Below are 13958 nucleotides of genomic sequence, written 5' to 3'. Positions count from 1 at the left end.
GTGTGTGTGTGCACGTGCAGAGCGAGAGCGAGAGAGAGCGAGAGAGAAAGAGTCTGTGATTTGTGAGAGAGAAGAGCGTGTATGTGATCTCAAGGACCCATCTGAACACAGATATGAATCCCTGTACTGTGGCCTGCAGATTAACTGCCATGCGGAAGCCCCTGTCCTCTGCTCCCCTCACATCTCCCTCTATTGATTGCCCCGAAATAACCCCCTCTCTCACACACATGCATGCACACACACATACACACTAATGTCATCAGTGCGTTGGGAGAGGGGGGGGGCACAAGGAGTCCTTGCGGCACAGGCTTGTCCTTAAGGTCAGAGCCAGGAGGCAGACACTGTTCAACAAGACATATTTAGGAGGTCCTGTTGTTGTAAAATCTCAGCAAAGCCAATTTCATGTATTTCATGTATTCCAGGACTTGGACATCTGATTCAACTGAGAGGTTGAATGAGACGTTTAGTAAACATGTTTATAGTGCATTAAATAATTTGTTGGTCTTTTCTGTTAGATTGGGTCATTTTCATAGGACTTTATTGACCTTCTCTCACCTAAATGAAATTCCAGTCAGTTATACTAAAACGGGATCAGTCTAGACAATTGATCTAGACTGAAACACAAAGGTCTCAGGCTGAAACATTGATGTATAATAGAGGTGGTGGATTTACCGGGCGCAGTGTTGCATTCCTAAGTATTTCTTCTAATCAAGTGTCTGGAGAATGTATCTACTCCTCTGTGCCTGCGAAACATCATTAGGACAGCCTCTGTTTATCGTCTGTTCAGGAAAGGAAATAGAATTCAAATCACAAATTGGGAAAATGCCCATAATGTCAGCTGAATAATTTGATTTCAATTCCCGACTTCAAAGGGACTGGAATTGATCCTGATCCTACGCTATGCTAGGTCTAAATTCCAGCACGAGTGCTGTCCTTCCTGTTGGCTCAGTGGGTAGAGCGCAACGCCAGGGTTATGAAAATGTATGCACTCACTACTGTAAGTCACTCTGGATAAAAGCATATGCTAAATGACTAAAACGTCGACAGCTCTCCCCTCAACAGCTCTCCCCATTAACAGCTCTCCCCATCAACAGCTCTCCTCATCAACAGCTCTCCCCTCAACAGCTCTCCTCATCAACAGCTCTCCCCTCAACAGCTCTCCCCTCAACAGCTCTCCTCATCAACAGCTCTCCCCATCAACAGCTCTCCTCATCAACAGCTCTCCTCATCAACAGCTCTCCCCATCAACAGCTCTCCACTCAACAGCTCTCCTCATCAACAGCTCTCCCCATCAACAGCTCTCCATATCAACAGCTCTCCTCATCAACAGCTCTCCCCATCAACAGCTCCCCCCATCAACAGCTCTCCCCTCAACAGCTCTCCTCATCAACAGCTCTCCCCTCAACAGCTCTCCTCATCAACAGCTCTCCCCTCAACAGCTCTCCCCTCAACAGCTCTCCTCATCAACAGCTCTCCCCATCAACAGCTCTCCCTCAACAGCTCTCGCCATCAACATCTGTCCCCATCAAGTCCTTTAGGGATTAACTGGAAGTTTACAGCCAGCAACTTTTACCAGTCCTCCAGCCATAAAGCGCTTTATAGTTGTTGTATTTTACTTAATATATAGATGGTGACTGTAGAGTACATTATGTTTTTGGCAGAGGGGAAGGAGAGCAGAGCAGTGATGCTCAGTTGGCAATCTGTTGTAGAAGACCACAGCATAACAGCGGGTGGGGTAGGATAGGATAGGATATCACTGAGCATAGAGCCGTGAAGGACTGTCCTCCTCTTAGCAAGGGCTGGGCCCTATCCAATCCCCCTCGGGAAGAATCTTTCGCAGCTCAATTCTAATTTATATACGTATAAATAACGGAGGGTGACATTAATAATTGGATCGAAGGCAGGGGCTAAACACACACACACCAGGCCCTCTGCCAAGCGAGGCAGTGTTTTTGCGAACGCTAGTTCAATACTGGCTCAGCATCTTTGGTGTGATTGAATGTGGATGGGGGGGTGGGTGGGAGCATTAATCGCCCGTGCCGCAGTGAGGGGCGTTGTCGGGCCGTCTAGTTTCAACGTCTGACTGTCCTCAACCTCTTGTCTACAGTAGTCTACAGCTAACGTGCTAAAAGCCAATGGTCTGGTTCGGATATGAGGCTGTGAAGGTGTTGGACAATTCTGGTCCCAGAGACCCACAGAGTGTGCAGGCTTTGGTTCCACCCCTGCACCAACACACCTGATTCAGTGACTTAACTGATAGTGGTCTTCAATTTAGATCATGATTAGATGAGCTAGGATGGAAGAAAAGACATCCACACACTGTAGCTCTCCAGGACTGGAGATGTACTAGAGTTGTTGAAAGGGTAGTGACTGTATGCTAACTGCTAAAGTGCTATTTCATTGTGGCTGACTGTTTGAAAGACAGTCAAGTTGAAGACAAAAGAAAAATAGACCTTACTTTGTAGCTTGTGTCATTTCTTTTAGTTCCAACCACAGACCAGTTTGCCATGGTACCATGGTGTAACACAAACAGACTGAAACAGGCCTTGTTGGCAGGCAAATGAGGAACAGTGTTGTTTTGAAGCAGGTATGTCTTGGTTTGCCATCCATTTAAAAGTAACTAAGTATGAATGAAGTGGCATCCTTCAAATAACCTCTTAAGTTTTGCTAAGGAGTATCAACATGATTTCATTATGGATAACTTGTGATATATTCTAGTGAGGCACGTGAGATGATAAGCTTTGAAACTGGTTCATCGAAGTCCTTCCAATGTCATAATTCATTCACAAAGATACTTTGTTTTATGGACAAAGCAAACAATTTCACATACCACAGACCATCAACATCTAAACACATAACACAAAACAACACGGACAAGAAAAAGAGAATGTGACAAATTGTAGCTCTAGAGTCTAGTGACCTTCTGCTCATACAAACTGGTTTTAAGATCAGCTCTCCCTGCCTCCATGTCTAACATCATCCATTATGCAGTACTCAACAAAACTGACCCTAGACCAGCTATAGAGAGCAAAAGGTTGCAAGAACAAGAGAAGAAAAGACGTGAAGAAGAAACAAAAGCAGGTGCAGAAGCAAGAGATAGTCTATCAGCAGCTATGGAGCGGCGACGGCGGCGGGGGAAGGTGTACGAAAACAGAGGAGAAGGAAAGGCAGTGAGAGAAAAAGTGTGATAAAAGAAAATTGATATGGAAAGACCACTGCGATAGTTAGTATGCAGCACACAAACACTAGACGCTGAGAGGCGACCATTCTGTAAAAACTAAGAGAGAAGAGAAGGGCACGAGTGAGAGAGAGAGAAATCAATGAAAAGAGAGAAGGAGGAGGTAGGGAGGGGGGGGTTTACCTGGGTACTGAGCAGCTCCTGTGTCAGGGGAAAGGGGGAAGGAAAAGAGAGAGAGAGTAGCGTTAGCATTAGCGATAAGCCCCTTTCACCACAGATTAACAGCCCCCAACATCACCAGTGCAGAGGAGAGGTAGCTCACTAGCATAGCGTGAGGCCAACATATGAAGGCAGAGAGAGAGGATTTCTAGGGTGCTTGATTTCTTGATTTCTCAGGGAAAGGTTGAATAGTTTCATTCATTCAATAGCACACATGGCATTTCAATTCAGTCAATTCACCAGTAGAAGATTTGACTTTTCAGTTCAGTCACATTCAATACAGCTTGACATAATCACAGTATAATAAACATAGCTTAATATTGAACACCTCAGAATTGGTCTGAATAGCAAGCACAAGCTTATTGGTGGTTCAATTCATTTGACAGTGAATGCAAATTACACCATTTCAGAGATGTTAGGTACCAGATTTGTCCATCTGTGGTTTCTGCCATCGCTATCTGCTATCCCCCTGAAAATGAGCATCTTCACCCATAATGCAATTCATTTGTCACCCGTTACATCTTTAAAAACCGCTCTACGCCAACCGAGCATCAGGATTCTGCTCTGAGGCTGGTTCTGATTAGACAACCCATATCCTTTCAACATTTGCCAAATTTCAATCACGGTGACATACTAATTATCAATTCTCCAAGAGACAAGTGGGAGTCTGTTGATTCCTCCTAGTAGCCGAGAAATCAGTTGAAATTTTCAGAGTGGAGACTGAAAAGAAAATATATCCTATTTGGTTTCCGTTTATATCCTGAGAGACATTTCAACTCGTATTTGTGGCACAGATGTATTTAATGGATGTCTGAAATGGTCTAAAATGTATCATCGGCTGACATCCTCTAGATTTTATTCCATTGAACTTTGCTGAGCAATCAGCCTGAATCTCTCCAACCATCTACTGATACAAAACAAACCAACATGTAAAACCATAAGTGGTACATTGTTAGAAAAAGTTGTTCCAAAAGGAGTGGCTGTCCCCATAAGAGAACCCTTTGAGGGTACAGGTAAAACCCTCTGTGGAAAGGGTTCTATATGGGAACCTAAAAGAGTTCTACCTGGAACCAAAAGGGTTCTACCTAGAACCAAAAAGGGTCCTTCAAAGGGTTCTCCTACGGGGACAGCTGAAGATAGCACCTTGTTTCACCTATAGCCTAGTACTAGTAGCCTAATTATGCATATAGAAATGAAGTGTTGAGATTGTCAGCAGGTTGACTACACCAAAGCCCTCCAGGCCTCCATGAGCACAGTAATAGATTCATCAACACTGATACATAAACCAGGTTTCCATCCAACCTTTTTATGCGAGTAAAGTACATGTCAGATAAAACACTTCATGGCCTGATGGAATGCAAACAGCAAATTTGTCTGTAAACCTTCCAAATATGTAACTGTTCCAAAATACTCTAGACAAGGTGGGATCTTTTTGTGTCTGTACAATGTATTATGTGTGAAATGGGGGTGGAAACGCCTTTATGCGCAAATATTGATATAATAACCATCATATCGAAGTAAACTTGGAGTCACACGAGGATACATGTATGTTGTGTGGTCCTCCCACTATGACTCGGAGAAAGCATGCAGTTTATTAGGCTTACAGATGAAATAAGTTATGATAAACTTCACAGGGTGGTGAAAGTGCACGGCGATTGGTACTCCTTCCCAATAAATATAGAGGGTCTTATTCTGGTGACATGATTAATCTCACTCTTTTGTCCATAATAATCTCATCATGTCGGGCAAGCCTACCCGCACTGTATCTGCAAACTGTTGGCAAGCTGCGCTCTAGCTAAACATTATTTTTTACTAAACCATCAGTAGAATTGAAAATGGGATGGAAACTAATTTGTAACTTGTATTTTTAATTCGGTACATGGGAATTTAACCATAAAAGTCATTTTTATGTGCACTACGTCATCACACACATCCTTTCATCAGCAACAAGTTCACTTCTGGTGGGGAAATTTGCATATTGTTTATAATGCAGATTTTAGAATATTCTCATTACAATCTGTCGCCAATTGGATGGAAACCTAGCTACTGACATGAATAGCCTGACATTTAATATCTTTCTGTTTTTCTCTCTGCGTTGTTTGGAAGGGCTCGTAAGTAAGCATTTCACTGTTAGTCTAAACCTGTTGTTTACGAAGCATGTGATAAATAAAATGTGATTTGATTTGTATTTGAATCACTCATACATGTTCCTTACTCACTCTGCTGTTAGTAGGCTAAAAGCCATGAACACACACACACACGCGCACACACGCACACGCACACACACACACACACACACACACACACACACACACACACACACACACACATATCTACACCTACACCTGAAGTGACTGTTATCAACACTGTATGAAAATTATTTTGTTTCTCAGGAATGCTGAATTATCTGTGTTGCTCTCACCATCACCCATTCTGTCGTGATAACAGCCTGTAGGTCGGATATCTAGTTGGAAGTTCACTTTTACACTATTCTATTGGTCAACAAATATTAGCCTTTGATATTAAATTCTCAGACCTTTCTTGATAGTCTATTCCTGTAACTCAACAATAGTCCACATTGCTATTTATCTTATGGAGTCAAATGATATGATATGCATTTGATAGACTTTTTGAATATAAATGGCATAGTCTCATTATGGGTTGCAGGTGAGTTATACAGTATATCAAATTATTACCCACTACACACACACACACACACACACACACACACACACACACACACACACACAGAGCGAGTACAAAACAAACACACACGCATACCCAAAACCCCAGCACCACTGCAAGCCAGTCTCCTCTGCTTAAGGATTCCAGTCATGGCCCAGGCCACGGCAACTAAGTGGTTCAGAGAGCCACGGGGGGACCCAGGCCGCCCTGGAGATCAGGTTCCTGGAACACAGGCCAGGGGGAAGGGGCTTGCAATGTTAAGTAAATGCCAGACGGGTGTGAATAACTCTGCATGGCCATTTCAACCCCACTGGTCCTGAGGGGGGCTGCCTGGCTAACCCGCCAACCCCTCTTGCCCGGCATGGCCATGTCGCCGGTATGCAACCATCCAACCCTCCAACAACCCTGGAGGTGAGGTTAAATGCTGGAACCAGAGAGATGCATTAAACATGAGTCATTTCAAATGAAAGGTAGCTACACCCTACTCTAAAAATGATAGGAACATTAACCAGGGGTCAGACAGGCTGGGCTGCATTAATGAAGGCTTGATGCCTCTCTTTAAAATCACCTCTACAGCCCGCAAGAACACTTCACTTCATAAAATGGCTACAGAACAGCTCAAAGACAGGCCGGCCTTCTCTCTCGCACACACACATCCCCATCCCTATGCATGGACACACACAAACATTTCTGGGTGTGAGAGACCTGCAATAATCTCTATAGCAGCAGCAAAATATGACCAAGTTCATATTCAAAGCCTCAATAGAAATACGGGCCTTATTGCATATGTAATATGGTTTGTATTGCAGACCTACAGTAGGTTAATAATCCAGACATAGCAATCTGCTACTGTCAGCAAAATCCTATCAAGTTAAAGAGCTTCTGACAGCATTAACCCTCTGCTGAACTCTCTACATTAACATTAGTTCAACCCTTTCCTCCACTGATCTAAGGCCTTACTGGAGGAACCATACCACTAACCTTGTCATCCTTGTCAACCTTTTATGTAGTAGTCCCAAAAGTGCAAAGCTCGCCCACCCTGTGCGCCAGCCCCAAATAAAGTGTACCGAAGGTATTTGAAAGAAAATAATAGGCAATCTATTTTTGACCCAGGTCTGAATGGCACAGATCCAGACATGGGGAAGTTGGCGGTAGTTGGGTCCTCCTCTTCCACCCCCACCCCATTCAAAAGGTGGAGTGTAACCGCATTATGTCGTGATTAAATCGGAAATCTGCAGCTGGAGGGCCATGAAATTGGACATGATGAGTGTGCCACATTAAAAAGTAATTATCGATACCGCTCTCCCATTGTCTCCCTTACAAGCCGCTGAAGTGAATCAAAGTCTGAATGAAAATGGATTCAACCTTGTTCCAGTCAACACTGTAACAATTTGTTTTGTTTTCAAAGCCCCAGTGACCCAATTGTGACTACATTACTGTGATAGCATTCTTCTCGTGATTGAGATCATACTGTATTGTGTGTGTGCCACTGTGACTCTGTGTGTGTGTAAGTGACACAGACTGCAAGAAAGACATCTACATGTCTGAAATATCACTTACTCACACACACACGCAAACACACACACACACACACACACACACACACACACACACACACACACACACACACACACACACACACACACACACACCAGGAGATGAGACGAAGGCCACTGTTGAGCAGGGACACAGTGGAGCTCTATGAAACCAGCCACTCTCGCTTGTTCTCTCTCCCCCCCCCTACACAGGAAGCATCGGCTCGCTCATCCACGCTCGGCGTCTGAGTCAGTATGGAGAGGGACTTAACAGCTGTCTGCGGCGCCGCGATTAAACGCCTGCGCTGTCATACTGATAAGCTGGCGGTGATGGGAAAATTCCCCCGCCATGTCCCAGCGTGACCTGGGAGAGGAAGGCGAGGTCACCACCACAATCATGGGTGGCGCCGAGAGATTGGGAAAATATCAAACCCGGAGATCTTGGATTAATGTAGGTTTCTTAGTGTTTCAAGAGGGGGGAAAACTATGTGCACTGCAGAGCAGACACAGTGTAGCACTCATTTGGAATATTAAGTTATTTTTGTGTGAGTTTTCCTGTTGCACCGCTGAGACAGAAGAAGCCACGGATGAGGTCTGTTGTTACTAAGCGCTGTGGTGCACTGTGCTGATTGTGCACGACGCCTGTAAGGTTAAGATGCACTGAAGTACCATAAGTGTCAAAGAGTCATCATAAAAAACATGGCTCTCGTCATGGCTCTAATGTAAGTCAGGGGTAAACCGCAAACACAAAGTGACTCACTCATCTCTGAGGGGACCTCTCTCCACTGAGCCAACTCATTCAGCACTATCTAGGCTAAATAGGCTATACAAAGCATACAGACTGGTTACATAAATGATGTAAGGACCATACACGATGTCGGATCTTAATTGGAGCCAGTTCGCTACTTTTGTAAGGGTTGTAAAAATGTCCGTAAGGAAAATCAAGTCTGACATTTCAAAGTGGGAATTACAAACTTCAGAAGCCTTTTTAAACTTTAAATACACTTTTGAAAATTCCTACATTGCAGGAAAGTTCTCCTTCAACAGGGTGATCAAGATCCTACACCTGCATGTTAACTTTGCATGTGAATGTACAGTATGTAACCAATGCTGTGTAAGTGCAACTCAAAATAAACATTCCAGGGCCAAGGCAGTTCCAGAGCATTAGGAAAGTATTCAGACCCCTTACATTACAGCCTTATTCTAAAATTGATTACATTTTTCCCATCATCAATCTACCACAAAACCCCACAATGACAACGTGAAAACAGTTTTTTAACAAATGTATGAAACATTAACAAAATTAACAATAAATATTCAGACCCTTTGATATGAGACTCAACATTGAGCTCAAGTGCATCTTGTTTCCATTGATCATCCTTGAGATGTTTCTAAAACTTAATTGGTGTCCACCTGTCTATATAAGGTCCCACAGTTGACAGTGCATGTCAGAGCAAAAACCAAGCCATGAGGTAGAAAGGATTGTCCATAGAGCTCCGAGACAGGATTGTGTGGAGGCACAGATCTGGGGAAGGGTAACAAAACATTTCTACAGCATTGAAGGTTCTCAAGAACACCGTGGCCTCCATCATTCTTATATGGAAGAAGTTTGGAACCACCAAGACTCTTCCTAGAGCTGGCCACCTGGCCAAACTGAGCAAACTGGGGAGAACCATCTCTGCGGCACACCACCAATCAGGCCTTTATGGTAGAGGCACATGACAGGCCGCTTGGAGTTTTTCAAAAGTCTCAGACCATGAGAAACAAGATTCTCTGGTCTGATGGAACCAAGATTGAACTCTTTGGCCTGAATGACAAGCATCACGTCTGGAGGAAACCTGGTATGGTGGAGACAGCAATCATGCTTTGGGAATGTTATTCAGCAGCAGGGACTGGAAGACTAGTCAGGATCGAAGGAAAGATGAAGGGAGCAAAGTACAGAGAGATCCTTGATTAAAACCTGCTCCAGAGCATTAAGGACCTCAGACTGGGGCAAAAGTTTACCTTCCAACAGGACAACGACCCTAAGCACACAGCTAAGACAACGCAGGAGTGAATTCACTGAATGTCCTTGAGTGGCCCAGCCAGAGCCTAGACTTGAACCCAATCTAACATCTCTGAAGAGACTTGAAAATAGCTGTGCAGCAACGCTCCCCATCTAACCTGACAGAGCTTGAGAGGATCTGCAGAGAAGAATGGGAGAAACTCCGCAAACAGAGGTGTGCCAAGCTTGTAGCGTCATACCCAAGAAGACTCGAGGTTGTAATCGCTGCCAAAGGTTCTTCAACAAAGTACTGAGTAAAGGGTCTGAATACTCATGTAAATGTTATATTTAAATATATATATAAATAAATAAATAAATATGTATATGTATATATATGTATATATATATATACATACACACACATTTGCAAAAATGTCTGAAAAACTGTTTTTGGTTCGTCATTATGGGGTATTGTGTGTATACTGATGAGAGAAAAAAAACCAATTGAATCAATTTTAGAATAAGGCTGTAACGTCACAAAATGTGGAAAAAGTCAAGGGGTCTGAATACTTTCCGAATGCACTGTACATATGGTTGACTACTACTTAGTATTGCAGCAAATAATGTTGTCCATGTAGACAAAAACATGTGCGCAAAAGTGTGCGTCACAGCTGTACATAGCTACAAAGCAACTAATCTGTTTTGAGGTTGTATAATTATTCCACTAGTAGTTGCTGTGGTATATAAGGCCGTTGGCAATGGTAAGTGTGACATATGGCCCTGATAGTATCACTTGTACAGTACATACAGCCCTACACCAATGTTGCGTCTTTTATTGTAGCACTGACAGTCAATGTCCCTATCTGTACCTCCCTCCAACCACATGTTGCATTGTGCTTTGGCCAGGAACTTTATCTTATTACTGGTCCCAGTGTTTCCATTTTGGGGAATTAGGCTATTGCGCGCAGGGCTCCGTATTGCTAGCGGGATGGTTGGGGTACAGGGAAAGCACAGATGGACACCACTGACTGGACTGGGGGGGTGGGCTGGAGCGTGACCCGCCACGCTGTCGTGTAATTAAGAGGTTAGGAGGGCCGACCGTGTTCTCATATCAGAGGGGGATTGGTTGGATAGGCCATGGCGTGCGGCATAGACACCACGGCAACAAGATTGGCTCGCTCAGTTATTATCTTACAAAACAACCAGGCACCAATACCTGTTTAGATGGCTTGACAAAATAATGGTTCAGATGTGCACCTGTATTCTTTTTCTCAGTAGGACTAAAGCTGTTTTCGGAATAGCAGTTTACAGAGTGATAGAGGTATGATTTAGGACAAATCCACAGAACAGAATGATGCAGAGACTCAGACCTTTCTCTTTTAAAACGTACAGTACCAGTCAAACGTTTGGACACACCCACTCATTCAAGGGTTTTTCCTTATTTAAAAAACAAAAGTATTTTACACATTGTAGAATAATAGTGAAGACATCAAAACAATTAAATATTATGTAGTAACCAAAAAAATAAACTTCAAGACTGTTGTAAAAATGATTCCAGTTGAAGCTGGTTGAGAGAATGCCAAGAGTGTGCAAAGCTGTCATCAAGGCAACGGGTGAATGCTTTGAAGAATCTCAAATATAAAATATATGTTGATTTGTTTAACACTTTATTGGTTACTACATGATTCCATATGTGTTATTTCATAGCTATGATGTCTTCACTATTGTTCTACAATGTAGAACATAGTAAAAATAAAGAAAAACCCTGGAATGAGAAGGTGTGTCCAAACTTTTGACTGGTACTGTATGTCAAACAAAAACCAATGATTGCAAAGTTAAACAAACCATACAACTCTATGCAAAAGGACTACAACTTCCACAAAACAAGTAAACTTGAAAAGCCGTGCAGATGCAAAGTTTCGTAACAGAATGACAGTTTGTGCCGTTCATGCTGTCATTCTGAATAGAGTTGCATGGTTTGTTTAACTTCGCAATCATTGTTTTTGATTGGAATACATTTTAAAGTAAACATATTTTGGGATATCATTTTTATTTGTCGGGAAAGATGTGTCAGTGTTTCTATGTTACAGAAGTGTTCCAAAACATGATGGCTATAGCCAAATAAATATATGTAGCTTCAAATTACAACTTACCCTACATTTACCATAATGTTGTCATCTAGGCTTTAGAAGAGAAAATCTCAATTCTGGACTTTGAGGTTTATCAACTGAAAGCCTGGATGAAACCATAAGTCAGTGAATATAGGAGCCGGGTTGAACCAAACCAGGCACGTCTAGTCTGGGTTGAACCAAACCAAAAGGCACGTCTAGTGTCTTCTCGGACGAGACTTAGCCCAGTTTGAGTCTGGGGTCGTGGCAGGGTCTCAGTCATTATTATTAAATGAGCAGAATGGATTTGTGGTAATGGAAACCCAATGGCTCCAGACAGACATGGAACCGGGGTTACGAGCCCAGCGAATGACACTGATAACCGGACCGCTCAACTGTACCTAGAGTGATGGGCCATTCAACGAGCTCCATTCAGGTTGATTCATCGTGCCTGCCGCCGCCACACCACTTCCGGGGACAACAAACAAACAGATCTATTTGATGAGTTCGGATTTGAGTTTTCAGGGTCACTTTTTAGAAACCACTTTATACTTTATGGTTGCACTAATGCACTTACACTTTTATGAGCGGATTAGGATCAATTCTAGTCTACTTGTGCATAGGCATACTGATGAATGTATTTAGGCTACAGTCGTTTGTAAGGCTCATACAAGTGTTTTATCAGGTCGCTTTAGTCCAGAAAGTGTCCATTGGAATGGAAAAACACTTTATACAGAAACAATATAAAGTATCTGGAAAAGATAATGGACCTATATGTTTTTTTTTTATTGTAGAATCTTTGAGAACTAACTGACTGACTGTATAAAAGATACAGTCAGCGAGAATAAAACATTATTATTATTTTATTTTTTTTGCAGTATATTTTGTTATTATGTTTAAGCTAAAGAACACAGTATTAGCCATGGCAAAATGCATAGAATTTCAGGAAATTTATTTTAAAACTGCAACAAAAAAAAGGACAAATATTACTGTACAACACTGGCCTGAAAAGATACAGAAACCCTGTATTACCGTATACAATACAAGGAATGTAACGAAAGGAACTGAATTACTACTCAATAACAAATATTACATCATGCCAAGAGCAAGACATAGGACAATAAAACACAATGTAGCCTATTTCAGACCAGAATCTGGTCTGCTTTCTTTTTCACATACTGGCAATATATTGCTAATCAAATTGCAATGCAAGGCTATGTGGAGAGATATAAATATCAGAGAGCAATCTATTGAAGAGCGTACTATCCCTTTTGTATTCATAATTTACCAATAGTATTGGGGCCTACAAGATGTATGTTGACGTGCAGAAAAACATTTGGCTATCTACTTTCCATCTGAGATAAACACATATATTTTTTCAGAAACCTTCACAGTTTAGCCTACATGCCACATATTCAACACATATCCCATCCTGCAGTGAAAATGGCTTTTAGAGGTAGGATAAAAAGTGCTCCAATACAAAGATTTGCTCCAAACCCTTTAGAAACCATGAGTCGGAATGCTGCTGAGACGACAATGCCCTGCCTCTCCATTTCCTCTCTCTCTTAGCCCTGTTTTTGTCTCTTTACTAAATTGAATCATCTTGGTCGGGTCTACATATCATATATTCCTTAGCGGAAATACTAAAACATATCCCGTTCTACAAGCTAATACCAGGAGAGGCTGAAATACGGATGCTTTAATCCGCCTGATCAGAGCACACAAAAGAGAGCGTTGCCCGCAGTCAACCATTAGCCACATATTCACTCCTAAGCCCTGTGTTCAAACCTGGAGGCTGCCCTGATGCTGCCTGACAGAAATGACAACAAGCCCCCACCACCCTCTCCTTCACAGGCACTCTCATCTGTGGTGCCGTGGTGAGGGCGATATTCACCGCGGCACAACTCTTCACATACACTAGGCTACATTTTTAGATGGTTGTACTATTTTCGGTCATGGAGGTTCACTCCAATTGTGTTAGTAATTGTCAGCACATCGGTAAAATGACCACCGACCAGGGTAATATGTGTCCATTTGTCATTGAACCTCCAGGTCATTCCCCAACAGGTCCCTATCAAAAGACTGAGAAGGTCAGCATTTGTGAGCATCTGTTTGCTTATACCTAGCAAACGCACCTCATATCGTCTGGTTGTCTGACTTGGGTCGGTGTCTGTGCAATGGAGCTGTGACAATGGACCACTGATGTGCTGGTGTTAAAAATTGTGATGCACATGACCCCTAGATCTCTG

General features: G+C 42.7%; 1 protein-coding gene across 5 annotated transcripts in view; it reads right to left on the bottom strand.

The window, feature by feature from the left end:
* cadm1a (cell adhesion molecule 1a) overlaps window positions 1–13958 on the bottom strand; it is a 426941-nt gene that overhangs the window by 106709 nt on the left and 306274 nt on the right. For 4 of the 5 annotated variants that reach the window (XM_036937590.1, XM_036937591.1, XM_036937592.1 and 1 more), the window contains exon 2: window positions 3362–3379. The exons of the other annotated variant lie outside the window; for it this stretch is intronic. In XM_036937590.1, the coding sequence (XP_036793485.1) occupies window positions 3362–3379 (18 nt within the window). The remainder of the gene's footprint in view (window positions 1–3361; window positions 3380–13958) is intronic. 5 annotated transcript variants of the gene reach the window in all.

Source organism: Oncorhynchus mykiss, chromosome 12, assembly GCF_013265735.2.
Source record: "Oncorhynchus mykiss isolate Arlee chromosome 12, USDA_OmykA_1.1, whole genome shotgun sequence".
Taxonomy (NCBI): Eukaryota; Metazoa; Chordata; class Actinopteri; order Salmoniformes; family Salmonidae; genus Oncorhynchus; species Oncorhynchus mykiss.
The sequence above is the reverse complement of the archived record's forward strand: the minus strand, read 5'-3'. Positions and strand labels throughout refer to the sequence as shown.